The following is a 13,193-nucleotide window of genomic DNA, read 5'->3' on the forward strand; positions in this document are numbered from 1 at the left end:
AATGAGGCTGGGCACAGTGGCTCACACCTGCAATTCCAGCCCTTTGGGAGGCCAAGGCGGGTGGATCACCTGAGGTCAGGAGTTCAAGACCAGCCTGGCCAACATGGTGAAACCCCATCTCTACCAAAAATGTGAAAATTGGTCGGTCATGGGTGGTGTGCACCTGTAATCCCAACTACTCAAGAGGCCAAGACAGGAGAATTGCTTGAACCCGGGAGGCAGAGGTTGCAGTGAGCCAAGATCACGCCACTGCACTCCAGCCTGAGCTAGAGTGAGAACCCTGTCTCAAAAAAAATAAAAATAGTAAATGAGGTAATAATCAAATTATTAATATGGCTAGGTATCACTTACCAAGCACTTGCTATGTGCCAGGCCCTATTCTTAGTAACTCTGAAGGCATGTTATTAACTTAGTTTTACAGCCCGGGAAGTCATTTTCTTTTGGTGACATGGCTGGCAGATGGAAGAGTGAGGATTGCACACACAGGCCTGCCTGACTTCGGAGCCAGAAGTCCCATGCACAGGCCCTGGGATGCTCCACTCCAGGGATCTGTGATGCAGTGGCTGCTGATTCACACAGGGCAGAGAGTGGGCTGCTGGCTCTGGTCTTACCCAGTCCAGGACACTTTTCCCAGCTGAGTCAGTCTGGGCTGGGACAGACAGGGCTGGCTCACACACACCCTAAGACAGCCTCAGGTCAGGGTGCTGCCCAGACCTGATGACTCAGGAGTCCACTCCTGGATTCAGTCTTGCCTTCCAAACGTCTCCCACAGATCTACTCTGCTGCCAGCACAGTGCAGACCCCGAGAGGCACAATCCCTGCCTTCCCTGGCCATTCACTCCAGTACCCATAAGTGTCCTTCAGCCGCTACGCCGTGGAGACACAGCTGATCACGACAGAGCCTCAGGCCCACTCCCACCAAACAGCTTTCAAAAGGAAAGTATCAGAGGTCTAGGGCGGCCCTACAGTACATCAGTCACCCTGCTCCCATCCTGTAGTTCCACGGAGTGGGAACAAAGATCCCTCAAGAGTACGGAAAACATTTGGATGCCCATCACCCTTCCTCCAGCTTCTGGGCCCAGGCTTCAGTTTGCCAAACAGCAGCTCTGAGCAAAGTTCATTATTCTACTAATTAAAACATGAAGGTACCTAGTGTTTCCCAGGAGAGTCGGGGTTTTTCATCAAGTTCAATACACCATGCCCCTCCCGCTGCAAGACATCCCATCTCCCCCAGACCCCGTAACTGCAAGAGCTGAGTGTCTGCCTAGAACCACAGAATGCCAGGACCCAGGAAGCTCCTGTCCTCCCATTTCACACAACTTGGATTTGACCCCGGAACAGGGCAGGGACTTGCCCAAGGTCATACAGGGCATTTGTTACATAACTCAGGATAGAAAGAGGCCAGGTCTCTGTTTCAGACATCCCAGACTGTCCTTCACTCAGCTGAGACTGCCATTGACACAGGAGGGTGTCTGAAAAGGAACATCTGTCCCTAAGATAAGGCTATTGTCTTTGCAGGAGAGGTCCAGGAAAGCGGCTTGGGAGGCACTCCTGTGTTCCCGCCATTGGGCTTCCGGGGAGAGGCAGGTGGAACCTGACCTCATGCTCCCTCTTCCACCCCCACAGGGGGAGGATGCTGGATTCCCGGAAGGGAGCAGGGTCAGGCTGCAGGGAAGGCAGTGGGCAGGAATCACTCTCACCCCAGGGAGTGGAGAGAATCTCTGCTGAATGCTTGGCACCCGTGGGGGTGGGAAGCCAGAGAGGTTAAGCCCTGGTCAGAGATGACTTCATGGCTCTGGAATCAGGAGCTGCTGGGCCGCTGGTGCTGGAATTTAAGCCCCCACACATAGCCGGTGCCTGTGGCTTTGGTTTCTCAGAGCAGGAGGAAAGCTCCTCATGGCTACCCAAGTGCCTGTACCTAAGGCCATGGTCCCTGTGCTCCTGCCTCCATCTCCTTGCTGCAGATCCCCCAGGAGCCCAAGTGACAAGCCCGAACCAAGCACACAGCCTGTCCTTTTCAGAGTCCCTCTTTGCAGAGATGAAAACAAGGGCTCAGAAAGGTAAAGTCGCTTGTCCAAGGTCACACAAGCAGGAAGTAGCCACACTAGACCAGAACCCAGGCATCACTCACCTGGGCTTTTAACCACAAACACATAAACACATGCATGAACACATACGTACACTGGGTCTCAGCCTACCCCAGGCTTCAAGGAAGCCCCGTTAAGTGGGGGTCAAATCCAGCCAGGAGAAAGAAAGAAGGTACACTTTAGCAACTTGTTGACAGGGTCAAGGTCCTCACCTGGGGCTGTAGTTCCATTACAAGACTTGTCTCAGGCTGAGACACCTTTCTCCACCCCTCAGTGACCCCAGAAGCCAAGGAATGTTGTTTATGCATCAGCCTGTCTTTCAGTACGTCAAAGTGCTAAGGAGTATTTTAAAACAAGCCATGGGATTAGCATGCCCACTGGCTTTCAGGAATTATCTCCATTTTACATTAGAGAAATGAGGGCTATGAGGGCAAGGGGGTGTGAAGATCTTGCAGCCAAGTCAGCGGCAAAACCAAGGCTGAAACCAAGATCTCCAGTTCAGCTGAGGGCATCAGTTCATCCCTAACCCTTCTTTTCAACACTGGGTTTCCAAAACAGAAACGAGTCTAGTCTTAAGTCACCCCGGGGCTCTGTGGCACGGCTGGGATTTGATCCTATTCCAAACTCTGAAAGGATGGAGTCTTCAAAGGCTGAATTTAGATGAGCCCAGGATTTCCCTCCTACAGCCAGTCAAGGGGCTGGGAAGAAACTCCTTCCAGCTCCCACTGGTGATGAGACGACACAGGGAATGAAGTCCCTCCTTGAGCTCTGCAAACCCGCTCCCTGCCCTGTTTTGGTCCTGTCTCCAACCACAACCTCTGACAAGAGGGAAGGAAACTCCCCAGCGGGCAAGAGCCATTTAGGACTCAGCCAGCAAGACCAGACCAAGCCCCTCAGAACTGTGGGTGATTGCTCTTTTTTTGTGTAAAGGTTGGGAAGGCACCAATAGCCCTCTTCTCCTCTGCCCGCTTTTCAGATAAGGCCCATTCAGTCTGGGGTGGCTTTGAAGAACCAGGCCACCCAGCAGCCAGGCCCAGCCCTGACCAGAAAGGGACTCCACCCTGCTCCTGGCTAAGAATGTGGTCTGTTCTGCTCAGCTCACCCCACCTTTGCCCAGGCACGTGTGTTCATGTGTGTACATGCACAGGCACCCTCACTGGGCCCTCAAGTCTCCCTGTATCTTTGTCCTTTTCATGAACACATAACAGAAATTACCAACTAAGTAAGACAGTGGTGGCCGAGCACAGTGGCTTAATCCCAACATTTTGAGAGGCCAAGGTGGGAGGATGAGCCCAGAAGTTCAAGATCAGCCTGGGCAACACGGTGAAACCCCATCTCTATAAAAATCAGCCAAATGTGGTCGTGCACATCTGTGGTCCCAGCTACTTGGGAGGCTGAGGTGGGAGGATCACTTGAACTTAGGAGGTCAAGAGGTCAAGGCTGCAGTGAGCTATGGTCGTGCCACTGCACTGCAGCCTGAGTCTCAGAGAAAGACCCTGTCTCCAAAAAATAAAAAAATAGGGCTGTGGGCCTGGGTCCCACAGATGCTGCTGGCCCTGTGGCTGCTGGGGATCTGGGATTGGTGCCCGGGGGCTTAGAAATCCTAGATTCTTCCCCAAACTGTTGGGGAGAAAGAAGGGAGGGCAAGTGCTCTTTTGTTCTATAGAAACTAACACCTGCCAACAGACGGCATCCGATTTTACAATCTAGCAAACAGACAAGAAGACAAGGGACTTTGCCAAGGTCATCCAAGCAGCTGGCAGCAGAGAAGGACTTAGAACCTAGGTCTCCTGGCTCCCACACTGGAATAGTCTCCTCTTCCCTTCAAGGGTCTTGGCTGCCCCTAAGGGTCTCAGCAAATCCACAGGCAGCAGCTGTCACTACAGTTATACTTCCCATCTAGTTCTTTGGCTATAGACATGAAGCTATGCAAAGGTCCCATCCCAACCCTATCCCCAAATCCTATGGCTTCTGTCACCCCAGGAAAAGCATGAGCAACTAAAAGGAGTATCCACTACATGCCAAGCACCATGCTGGGTACTTTGTTTATGAGTTCATTTAATTGGCAAAACAGCCTTGCAAGGTGCTCTACCCATTTTGCTGATGAGAAAATTAAGGTTCAGCTGAGTCATTTAACCAATGTCAGGCAACTAGAAAGCAATAGAGCTGGGATTCAAATCCAGCTCTCTCTCAAGACCACATCCTAACCACAACTAGGCTTCTCACTGCCAACCACTCTTCACATCTCTCTAGCCTAACCCACCAGTCCACAACACACCACCTGGGCCAGGGCTCCAGGGCACCCCTGCTCCCGCCCAAGAGTAAACAAAGGTGAAAATGATATTGCTTAAACAAAGGAACAGAAACTTGGCTGGGGCACCAGGGAGGAGTTCAGGGTCAGGGCTTGGATAACTGTGAACTAATGAGAGCCTCCCCCCATCTGGCTCCTCCCCAGGGGAGGCAGGGGCAGGGACACACTTGACCCTTCTTTCAGGAGGCAAGACCAGAAGGGTAATAACTGGGCAAGCCATATTTAGTGGGGAAAGGGGATGGTGAGCACCCAGGGCTCCAACTCCTGGACCCACCAGAATGATTTCTGGCAGGAGACCCCAGCAGCGTTCGCTAGTAGTCACCGTTCTCCCCCACCCCACCCACTTCTTAAGGGCCAGAATTCCCCAGAATGGCTAAAACCTGGGGCCCACATTGTGACTCTACCACCAGAGTGGTTGTGCATAAAGACAGATTCACAAGTGTGAGTCCTGCCACTTCCTAACTATGTGAGCTTGGGAGTTTATTTCATCTCTGAAATCCTGTTTCTTCTTTTGTGACTAGGGCTGGTAGCACCTTGCAGAGTGATGAGGATTAAGTGAAATGCATTTGTGTGTGCAAGGGACCCAGCACATGGCCTGGGACCCAGCAGGTGATCAATGAACAGTGGCTGTGATTAACCCCCACCTGCCTTCCTCCTGGCCAGTGGGATTAGTGCTCAAAGGATCAGAGACCTGGGAAAACGTGCAGAGGCAGTTCCATCGCTGGAAGGAAGCTAGTCTGTGGACAGAGAGATGGTGCTTTGCAAACTGTAAAGGAATGTAACCTATAATGAGTTATCATTTTGCTTCTGAGCCCAGAGTCTTTTCAACAACCAATCAGGTCCCTTCAGACTGTGCACAAAAAAAGACACAGAGATGGCCAGAGACCTGCCGGAGGTCACACAGTTTTGACCACCTGTCCTAAGCAGATAGAGGTAAAGACGATTTTTATCTTCCCCGAAGGAGCAAATGGCAGTAACCAGAAACACCTGAAATTCTACTTAGGAACAAAAAAAAATCTAGGTTAAAAAAAACCTACACACCAATTCATGGTCTGGTGCTCTGATACCTGAATAGTTAAACCAGGTCTGGGAGTGGGGGTGGAATGAGGGTTCAAATGTCCCCTTCAAGGTCGGGTTACTCTGAACACAGTCACTCAGGAGAGAGCCAGCCCTGGCACGGCCAGCAACCAGCTTTTCACCAAGCCTCCGGGCAGCCGATTCCCTAGCAAGAACTGCAGGGTCCTAGGGTGCCAGCTAGAAATGGGGGGAGGGTTCAGGAGCCTCTGGACGTCCCCCTGCCAGGAGCTAATCCAGTACCCTTTTCACTCACTGCCTGGATGATCGAGGACAATTCTCTTCTCTGAGCCTCAGTTTCCCCATCTATAAAAGACAAGTCTCAAAGAGACAAGCCTCCCTCTGTCCCAGCCCGGTAACCAAGCTGGGCATTGCTCCGATTACCGGTGGAGACAGCCAGGAGGGGGCTGCCTCCCTCAGGGCCTCAGAGACAGAGGTGCATTGAAGCTGGAGCTTGTAATCTAGGCAGCAGATCCGAAATCCCTGCTGGATCCGAGGGCCAGGGAGGCTCTCGGGATGTAAACAAACCTTCTGTGTTCTCAGAGCAGAGTAGAGAGCCCACGCTGAAGCCTTGTCTCGGCTGATTAGATCAGCCCTGGGTGCTGGCTTCCTGCCCCTTCCCAGCCTCCCCCACCGCCCCCGGGGGAAGCCATGCTCCAGACCTAGGCAGTCTGTCCCACAGATGGCTCCAGCAGGGCTTCCCCAAAGCAAGGAGTATCCCCACTCTGGGTAACCGGGCCTGCCATGTGCCACACCTACCCCTATGCCCAGAGGTTGGAGTGGTACCGCCAGTCCCCGCAGGCCTGGCCGCTGACTGCTGGGCTTCACCAAGTCACTGTTTCCACACATACCAGCCTCTCCCTGCCTCCCCTTTCCATTACCCCAGGTGTCACCTGACCAGCAGCCTCTTCTACTGTGCCAGAGAAAACTGGAGCAGCAGAGCTCCCGGGCCTGGAGGATGGGGGAGGGGCAAGATGCAGCCTGAAGGGGTGGCAGCCACTAAATAGGAAGGTCTGGGCTGAGGGTGGGGGTTGGGGGAAACAGGAGGCTTGAACCAGGCTGGGAAGTGGGGGAGGGAGGAAGGATGACTGTAGAAGGTCAAAGCCAGAAAGCCTTGCTGAGATCAGAGTGACCTTTTAGGGAGTACTGCAGCCCCCTGAAAAGGATAAAAAGGTCTGAACCCCAATAACTGTAACTGTCAGTTTACATTTTCAACATGTGCACAGACACCACCTCCCCAGAGCCAAAGTCTGGCCAGGTTAAGAACCCTCGTCTAGGTGCTAATAAAGCCAGCCCTTTACAAGTTTGCCAAACACCGATTATGACCCTTGAGTGTCACAGGTGTTTTATAGAGGACACTGGGGTTCACATCAACGAAATGACTTATTAACTGTGTATGTCCCTGGGTGAGCAGCAGAGCTAGGATGGAGGCTCGAGTTTTCTGTACCCTCTTTCCAGTCACCCAGCCTTCAGCACACAGGGCCAGAGAGAGGCCCCAGTGAGGTGCAAGAATGTGCCCAAAGGTCACCCCTGAGTTAGTTAATGACAAACCAGCCCAAGAAGTCAGGCTTGGTCTTCTAAGGTTAAACGAGGCCCTAACTGTTGACATGTGTGTTCTCTCTCCTCCCTCTCTAGGGCACCATGCAGTGAAAACATACAAGAAACTGGCTTTTCAGAACACTGTACCTTTTCAGTCCACCAACAAACACCCCACCCTTCAAAGTGCTATTTGAAGTCACTCAGCCTTCTTAGGACTAGAAACCGCCCCTCCAGCACAGGAGGGTGACCCTAAGTCCTGGGCAGTGTCCAGAGTGGTCCCGTACCCTTGGCAAACCCCCTGCCCCCTCTCCCTCCAGGATGCAAATGGTTCCGCACAGGGCTCCAGCAGATCCCAGCAGGAGAGGTGGGGCTGCCCAGAGCTGGTTCTTGTTTAAACATCAACTCATTCGATAATTAGCAAACAGCCCACTTCTAAGATAAACAAATAGGAGATTTGGACTCCTACGGCCCCACCCTAGACTTCTACCTTCCCACTTCCCAGCTGTGGGGGTAAATAAGGGGGATGGGAGAAAGCTTTCCAGGAGACCTGGGCTCAGAATCTTCAGACACAGGACCCCCTGGCATGAAGGTGGCCTGGGCAAGGAAGGCAACTGTCAGTAACACCTCCTCCCTACCAGACATGGCACTAGGTGCCTTTATTAACAGCCTGTCATCTCCTTTAAGCTTCGCCACCCCGATATCATGATCTTCTTAACAGACCAGGAAGCTGGGCTCAGAGGTTGAGCAGCATGACTCAATTCATGTAGCTAGTAAGACGTGGACTTAGCACGTCTGGAGTTAGGTCTGCCTAACACCAAACCGATGTTTCAATGCCCTCTGGCCAGCCCCAGGAAGCAAAGAGGAGGCATCACAAACATCAGAGAATCCTGGGGGCAAACCACACCCGAACAGTACCAGCTTTGCTCTATGAAATAATGCAGGCCAGTTGCAACCTTGATTTTACCTTACAGGGGAAAAAAGTACTACCTGCTCTGCAGAGGTCTAAAGCCCAATTTTGAGGACTGGCTGCACACTGTACAAGGTCAAGGTCCACACGCAGGCAATGGGCTGTGAAGGTACAGGACCCAGCTTCCTGCCTGTCCCCTCAAGGCCCCGGACACTGAAACGGTGACTCCCGAAAGGACAAGGTAAAACTCTGAACCCATTCCAACACCCGCACCACAGAGCTGTCCTATTAGCCATGAGGTTGAAAGGAAACGGGTGACTCAGGCAGGCTACACTAACAGGCAGTGACTCATGGCGCTTGGTCCGGCCCCTTATCCCAGTGTTAAGCGTTTATTTGGAACTCACACCTGCCTGCCCAGACCAGGAGGTTGAAGGAAAGCTTCAACCTCTTCTCCCAACAGGGAGCTGGGGCTGGGAGCCCAGCCTGGCTTCCCCAGCTCCTCATTCAGGACAGCTCAGCACTCCAAGTCCTTGGAAAAGCCCCTTGTTTCTAGGAGCTGGGGACGGCAGGAGCTGAATGTTTCCCCACCCCCATTTCTCTTCTGAGACTGGGATTTGTTTAGACTCTTTATCAAGGAGGTCAGGAAAGGGCCCCTCCCCTCATCAACGGGCTCTAGAGGGCAGGAAAGGACCCTTAGAAGGCAATAGTCCAGCCTCCTTAGTTTAGAGTTGAGGACACTGAGACCCAGAGACAGGGCATGTTTGCTCAAGGTCACCCAGCAATGCTGAGGTCGGACCTAAGGCATCTACCTTCAAACCCAGCAAATTTCCTCATCTGGAATATTCTGAGGACACTCAAACCAGCCACCTTGCCGTATCAGTCAGACCTGGTTCTGACCTTAGCAAGACCAAGACACTGCATTCCTCTGAGCATCCATTTCCCGTAAAAACAGAGAAAATAGTACCTCACAGCACTGGGAGATACACATACTAGCAATAAATGACATTAATGAACCTTTCAGAATAAAGTTACATACATAAATTTATTCATTCATGCAAGCATTTCCTGAGAATTAACTAGGGGACAGGCATTTCACAGAAACAAATAGAGCAGAGGTCCTGCCCAGGGTGTGTGGGGGTGGAGGAGGAGGGGGTTCAGAATTTGGTGGAGTATGTTAATTCCCTCAAGTTAATTCCTTCAAGAGAGAGACCCCTTTTGAATAGCAGGTATTTCAGTTATTAATCAAATTCAAAGCCAGAAAGGACTCTGGAGGCAAACCTTTCATTTTAAGGTGGGGGATGTCAGCCCAGGGGGAAAGAGGCCTCCCCTGCAACTTATGGAACCCTCCAAATCATGGCCCAAATATTTTCCTGGGTGTTTGCTAACTCCCTGGGCTCAAGAAGTCCCTCGAGCTCTCACTTTGCACTCAAGAGCCCTAGAAGCCCCTAGGCTTCCGCCGCCAACACCCCTCCCATGCAATCCAGAAGAGGACGAAGTAGACCAGAAATGTCCGTAATCTGAAGTACACTCGATGGGTGGGAGACACTTCCCCAGAACTGCCTGGGCTTGGGGCCAAGTCAGTAAGTAGGCTGTGGCCCTGGGCAGCAACACCTTTGGGTGGAGGGGGCTCCCAAAACAAGGCTGCCTTTAATTGGTCAGAGAGGGAGTGGCAGGAAGGCAGATCAGGGAATGCTCCCAGCTGGACAGGAAGAACTGGTTTAGTGTAGCAAGCCCCGCCAAACAGAGGAGAGGGCAGCTGGGTACTGAGCCTGGGTTCCCTTCCAAAACCTGGGGGTGGTAAGGAGAATGGTGGAACGGTGGGGGGAACATCACCCACAATGGGAGGACTCCTAGTCAGAAATCCTGGTGTCCTGGATGTTCTCTGTTAACCCGAAGTAGTACCATTTTACCTCTCACGTTTGGAAAGTAGGCATAATAGAATCCCCATGTGATAGGTTTTCGGTGAGGATAAAATGCAGCATATCTGTCATATAAAAAGTACTCTATGAATCCTAACTACTATTAGCAAAGTCCTTCTCCCTGGGTCTCACTGTTCTCCACCTGCAAAAAAAAAAAAGGCCACGCTGGATCATCTATCTTGTCAGTCCAAGCCAACTGTGACTAGATCTGATTTTTCCAACCACAACCCAGAAAAGAGGGAGGGGATAGGCCAAAGGGGAAGCCCTGTGCCCCAGTTACAGCCAGGTCTGTGACATTAGCCAGGAAGGGGAGAGCTGAGGTCAGGATGAGACTTGACACCTTTCTCAGAAAGCAGCTGTGCAGGGCTGACGTCTCCCTGATGGGCCACCCAGGCGGGACAGACACTGTCCGCTTCCCCCAAACCACATCCTTCAGAATGCCCCCAGGACACAGCTGTCTGCTCCTCACCCTGAAGTACCTGCAGGCTCAGCAGCCCCTGGGAGGAAACTGGCATGTGACTGGGCAAATGGTGACCTCAGCAACTCCTGGGTCCTTTCCTCTTTTTCCCTGTACAGCCCTTCAGTTGCTTCCCCAATTGCTAGACCCCAGCGTATCCTTCAGGGCCTAGTTTAGAGCCCTGTGCTTTGGTTAGGCTCGGTCCCCCTTGGATGAGGTTAAGTCACCACCCTCACTCTGGCCTTGTTTTCTTTTACCTCAGAATTCCTTTGCCTCCCGGGCCTAAAACCTCAACAGATTCTAAATCTGTCTTGAGTTACCAAGGATGGGACACTGGAGTAGCACAGAGTAGAAGTTAAGATAAAGCCAAAACTTGGAAGCCTGGCTGCCTAAATTTGAATCTGACTTACCCTTTCATTAACTGAGTGACCCTAGGCAAGTTACCTAACCTCTCTAGCCACAGGACCAGTTTAAGAACAGTACACAGTAGGATTGTTGTCGGAATTAAGCTCCTTGATAATACCCATTAGAAAGTTATTAGAACAATGTCTGCTAATGTTTGCAATCATCATGGCCTGTCTGGAATTGTGCCAGTAGTATTGCCTAGGGGTCTCATTCATTCCTCATCAAGAGCCTGCAGGCAGAATCAACCTCCTCCTAAGTAAACTCAGAGGAACAGGAGCCCCAAAGCTTTCAAAGAAATTAACATTAATGGTTAAACTCCAAGGACTCACTCACTCTGAAAACTGGGGCTAAAGGGCACAAAGGGGGCACAAAGCTCAGGCTCTGGGGGACAAATTTGCCTTCACCAGCAATTCCCATGCCCCCAACTTGCCAGATGAGATTGCCTCCCTTCTCCTCAACTGGCTTTGGGGATGGATAGAGCTTCTGCTGGCCCAGGGACGGCTATGACGGAGACCAGTGGACAGTGAGAAGGAAACGTTTCTCTGGGCTCATTGAGGACTTCTCTCCCCCTGCCCCCTTCACCCCACTCAAGGTGGATGCTTCAATTTCCTATCTGCAGTTGAGGAAAAATGAACATACTTCTTGCAGAAAGCAGAGGCTCAGCTCCAGGCTAAGTGTTGAGCCTAAACCATTCCTCTCCTCTGTCCTTGAAAAAGCAGAGTCCCCAACTTTGTAGAAACCCTAAAGCAGTAGCAGGCCCCTCTTGCCCCACTCCCTCGGACCCTTGGTGCAGTATTGGGAAGAGATTCAGAAGGGCAGGACTTTGCCCTATGTCACAAGTCAATGACAAAGCTGGGGCCAGAACTGAGGTCAGGGCTCAGTTCTCCCTGGTGTGTGAAAGAGGGCCTCGCACAGCCCTAAACCCCTCCCCCTTCCGAGTACACGCAGCCCCCGATCCCCAGGCCATCTCGGATCCTAAAACCGTCCGCTCTGGGCGCCAAGAGAGCGAGGAGGGGGGTTCAGCGCTCCAAGCCTGCCCCAGGGTCACCAGGGAAGGGACGAGAGTGTGGGAGTTGAAGAGTTGACACCAGCTTAGTCACTAACGAGCCCGCAGCCTGGGGCTGAAGCCAGGGGAGGCGGCAAGAGCAACAGGCGAGGGGCGCACGGCGCGTGGAGAAACTGGCCGGTGACCCCGGAGCAAAGTTTCCAACAAAGTTTCCCAGTCCTCAGTGTTCAGTTGGGGGCGACATACCCCCTGATCTGCCCCCGCCCGATCCCAGGCTCCCGGGAACAAAGGGGACACCGGCCTGCCCCGCCCCCTGTCCCCCCTCCCCGGGGACCTCCAAGCACCCACCGACTCGGCGGCGGCGCCTACGAAGAGCAGCAACAGCGCGAACAGACGGGCGGAGGCCATGGTACAGCGAACGTGAGAGGTCGCGCAGGCAGCAGCTAGTGGCCCGGGGCGGGCGCGCGACCCATCTTATAGGCAGCGGTGCCGAGCCCTGCCCCGCCCCGGCCCGCCCCCGGCCCGCCGCCCGCACCCCGCCCGGAATTCCCCAGTAGAAACGAGGCCTGCGGGGCGCTGCGCCCGCCCGCGGAGCTGGAAACCCCGAGGGACCCGCCCCGCGCACGCCTGCTGGCTCCCAGTCAACCTCCATTCCTACCCTCCAGGAGCTTCCGCCCCCCTTATTTATTTGACCCACTGCTAGGCAGGTCCCCAGAGATCGCTACGTCTAACCCCATTTTATAGTTGGGGAAACTAAGGCCCGGGGACGGGAAGGACTTGCTAGGATCTTGAATGTAGACCAGCCTTCAAACCGGGTGTGCTGCTTCCGAAGGTACAGAAATTCCCAAATGGGACGTTAGCAGTGTTAAGACAGAGTTCGGCAAACTATTCCGTAAAGGGCTAAATATTTTAGGTTTTGAGGGCCTTACCATTCCTGTAGCAACTATTCAAACTCGAAAGTCGTAGCTCAAAAGCAGTCATACATACTAATGGAATGAGCGTGGCTAGGTCCTAATAAAACGTTATTTATAGACACCCACATTTGAATTTCATATAATTTTCATATGTAATGAAAATATTATTCTTTTGACTTTTCCCCCAACCATTTAAAAACGCAAAAATCGGCTAGGGTCAATGGCTCACAACTATAATCCTAGCACTTTAGGAGGCCGAGGAATGGGAGGATCACTTGAACCGAGGAATTGGAGATCAGCCTGGGCAACACAATGAGATCCTGTCTCTACAAAAAGTTTTTGAAGAAATTAACCAGGCATGGTGGTGCACTCCTGTGGCCTCAGCTACTCTGGTGGCTAAGGTGGGAAGGCTGCTTGAGCAGGGGAGGTGAAGGCTGCAGTGAGCCATGATCGCTCACTGCACTCCAGTCTGGGTGACTGAGTGAGACCCTGTCTCATAAATAAATAAAAACATAAATAAATAAATAAATAAATAACATATTAAAATAAAAATGCAGGCCTGGTGCGGTGACTC

General features: G+C 52.4%; 1 protein-coding gene across 2 annotated transcripts in view; it reads right to left on the reverse strand.

The window, feature by feature from the left end:
• SDC4 (syndecan 4) overlaps positions 1-13,193 on the reverse strand; it is a 37,954-nt gene that overhangs the window by 10,449 nt on the left and 14,312 nt on the right. The window contains exon 1 of one of the 2 annotated variants that reach the window (XM_002747644.7): positions 12,054-12,153. The exons of the other annotated variant lie outside the window; for it this stretch is intronic. Within the exon in view, the coding sequence (XP_002747690.2) occupies positions 12,054-12,113 (60 nt within the window). The 5' untranslated portion in view covers positions 12,114-12,153. Of the gene's footprint in view, positions 1-12,053; positions 12,154-13,193 lie in introns of those variants that run through there. 2 annotated transcript variants of the gene reach the window in all.

This window comes from Callithrix jacchus, chromosome 5, assembly GCF_049354715.1.
Source record: "Callithrix jacchus isolate 240 chromosome 5, calJac240_pri, whole genome shotgun sequence".
NCBI lineage: Eukaryota > Metazoa > Chordata > Mammalia > Primates > Cebidae > Callithrix > Callithrix jacchus.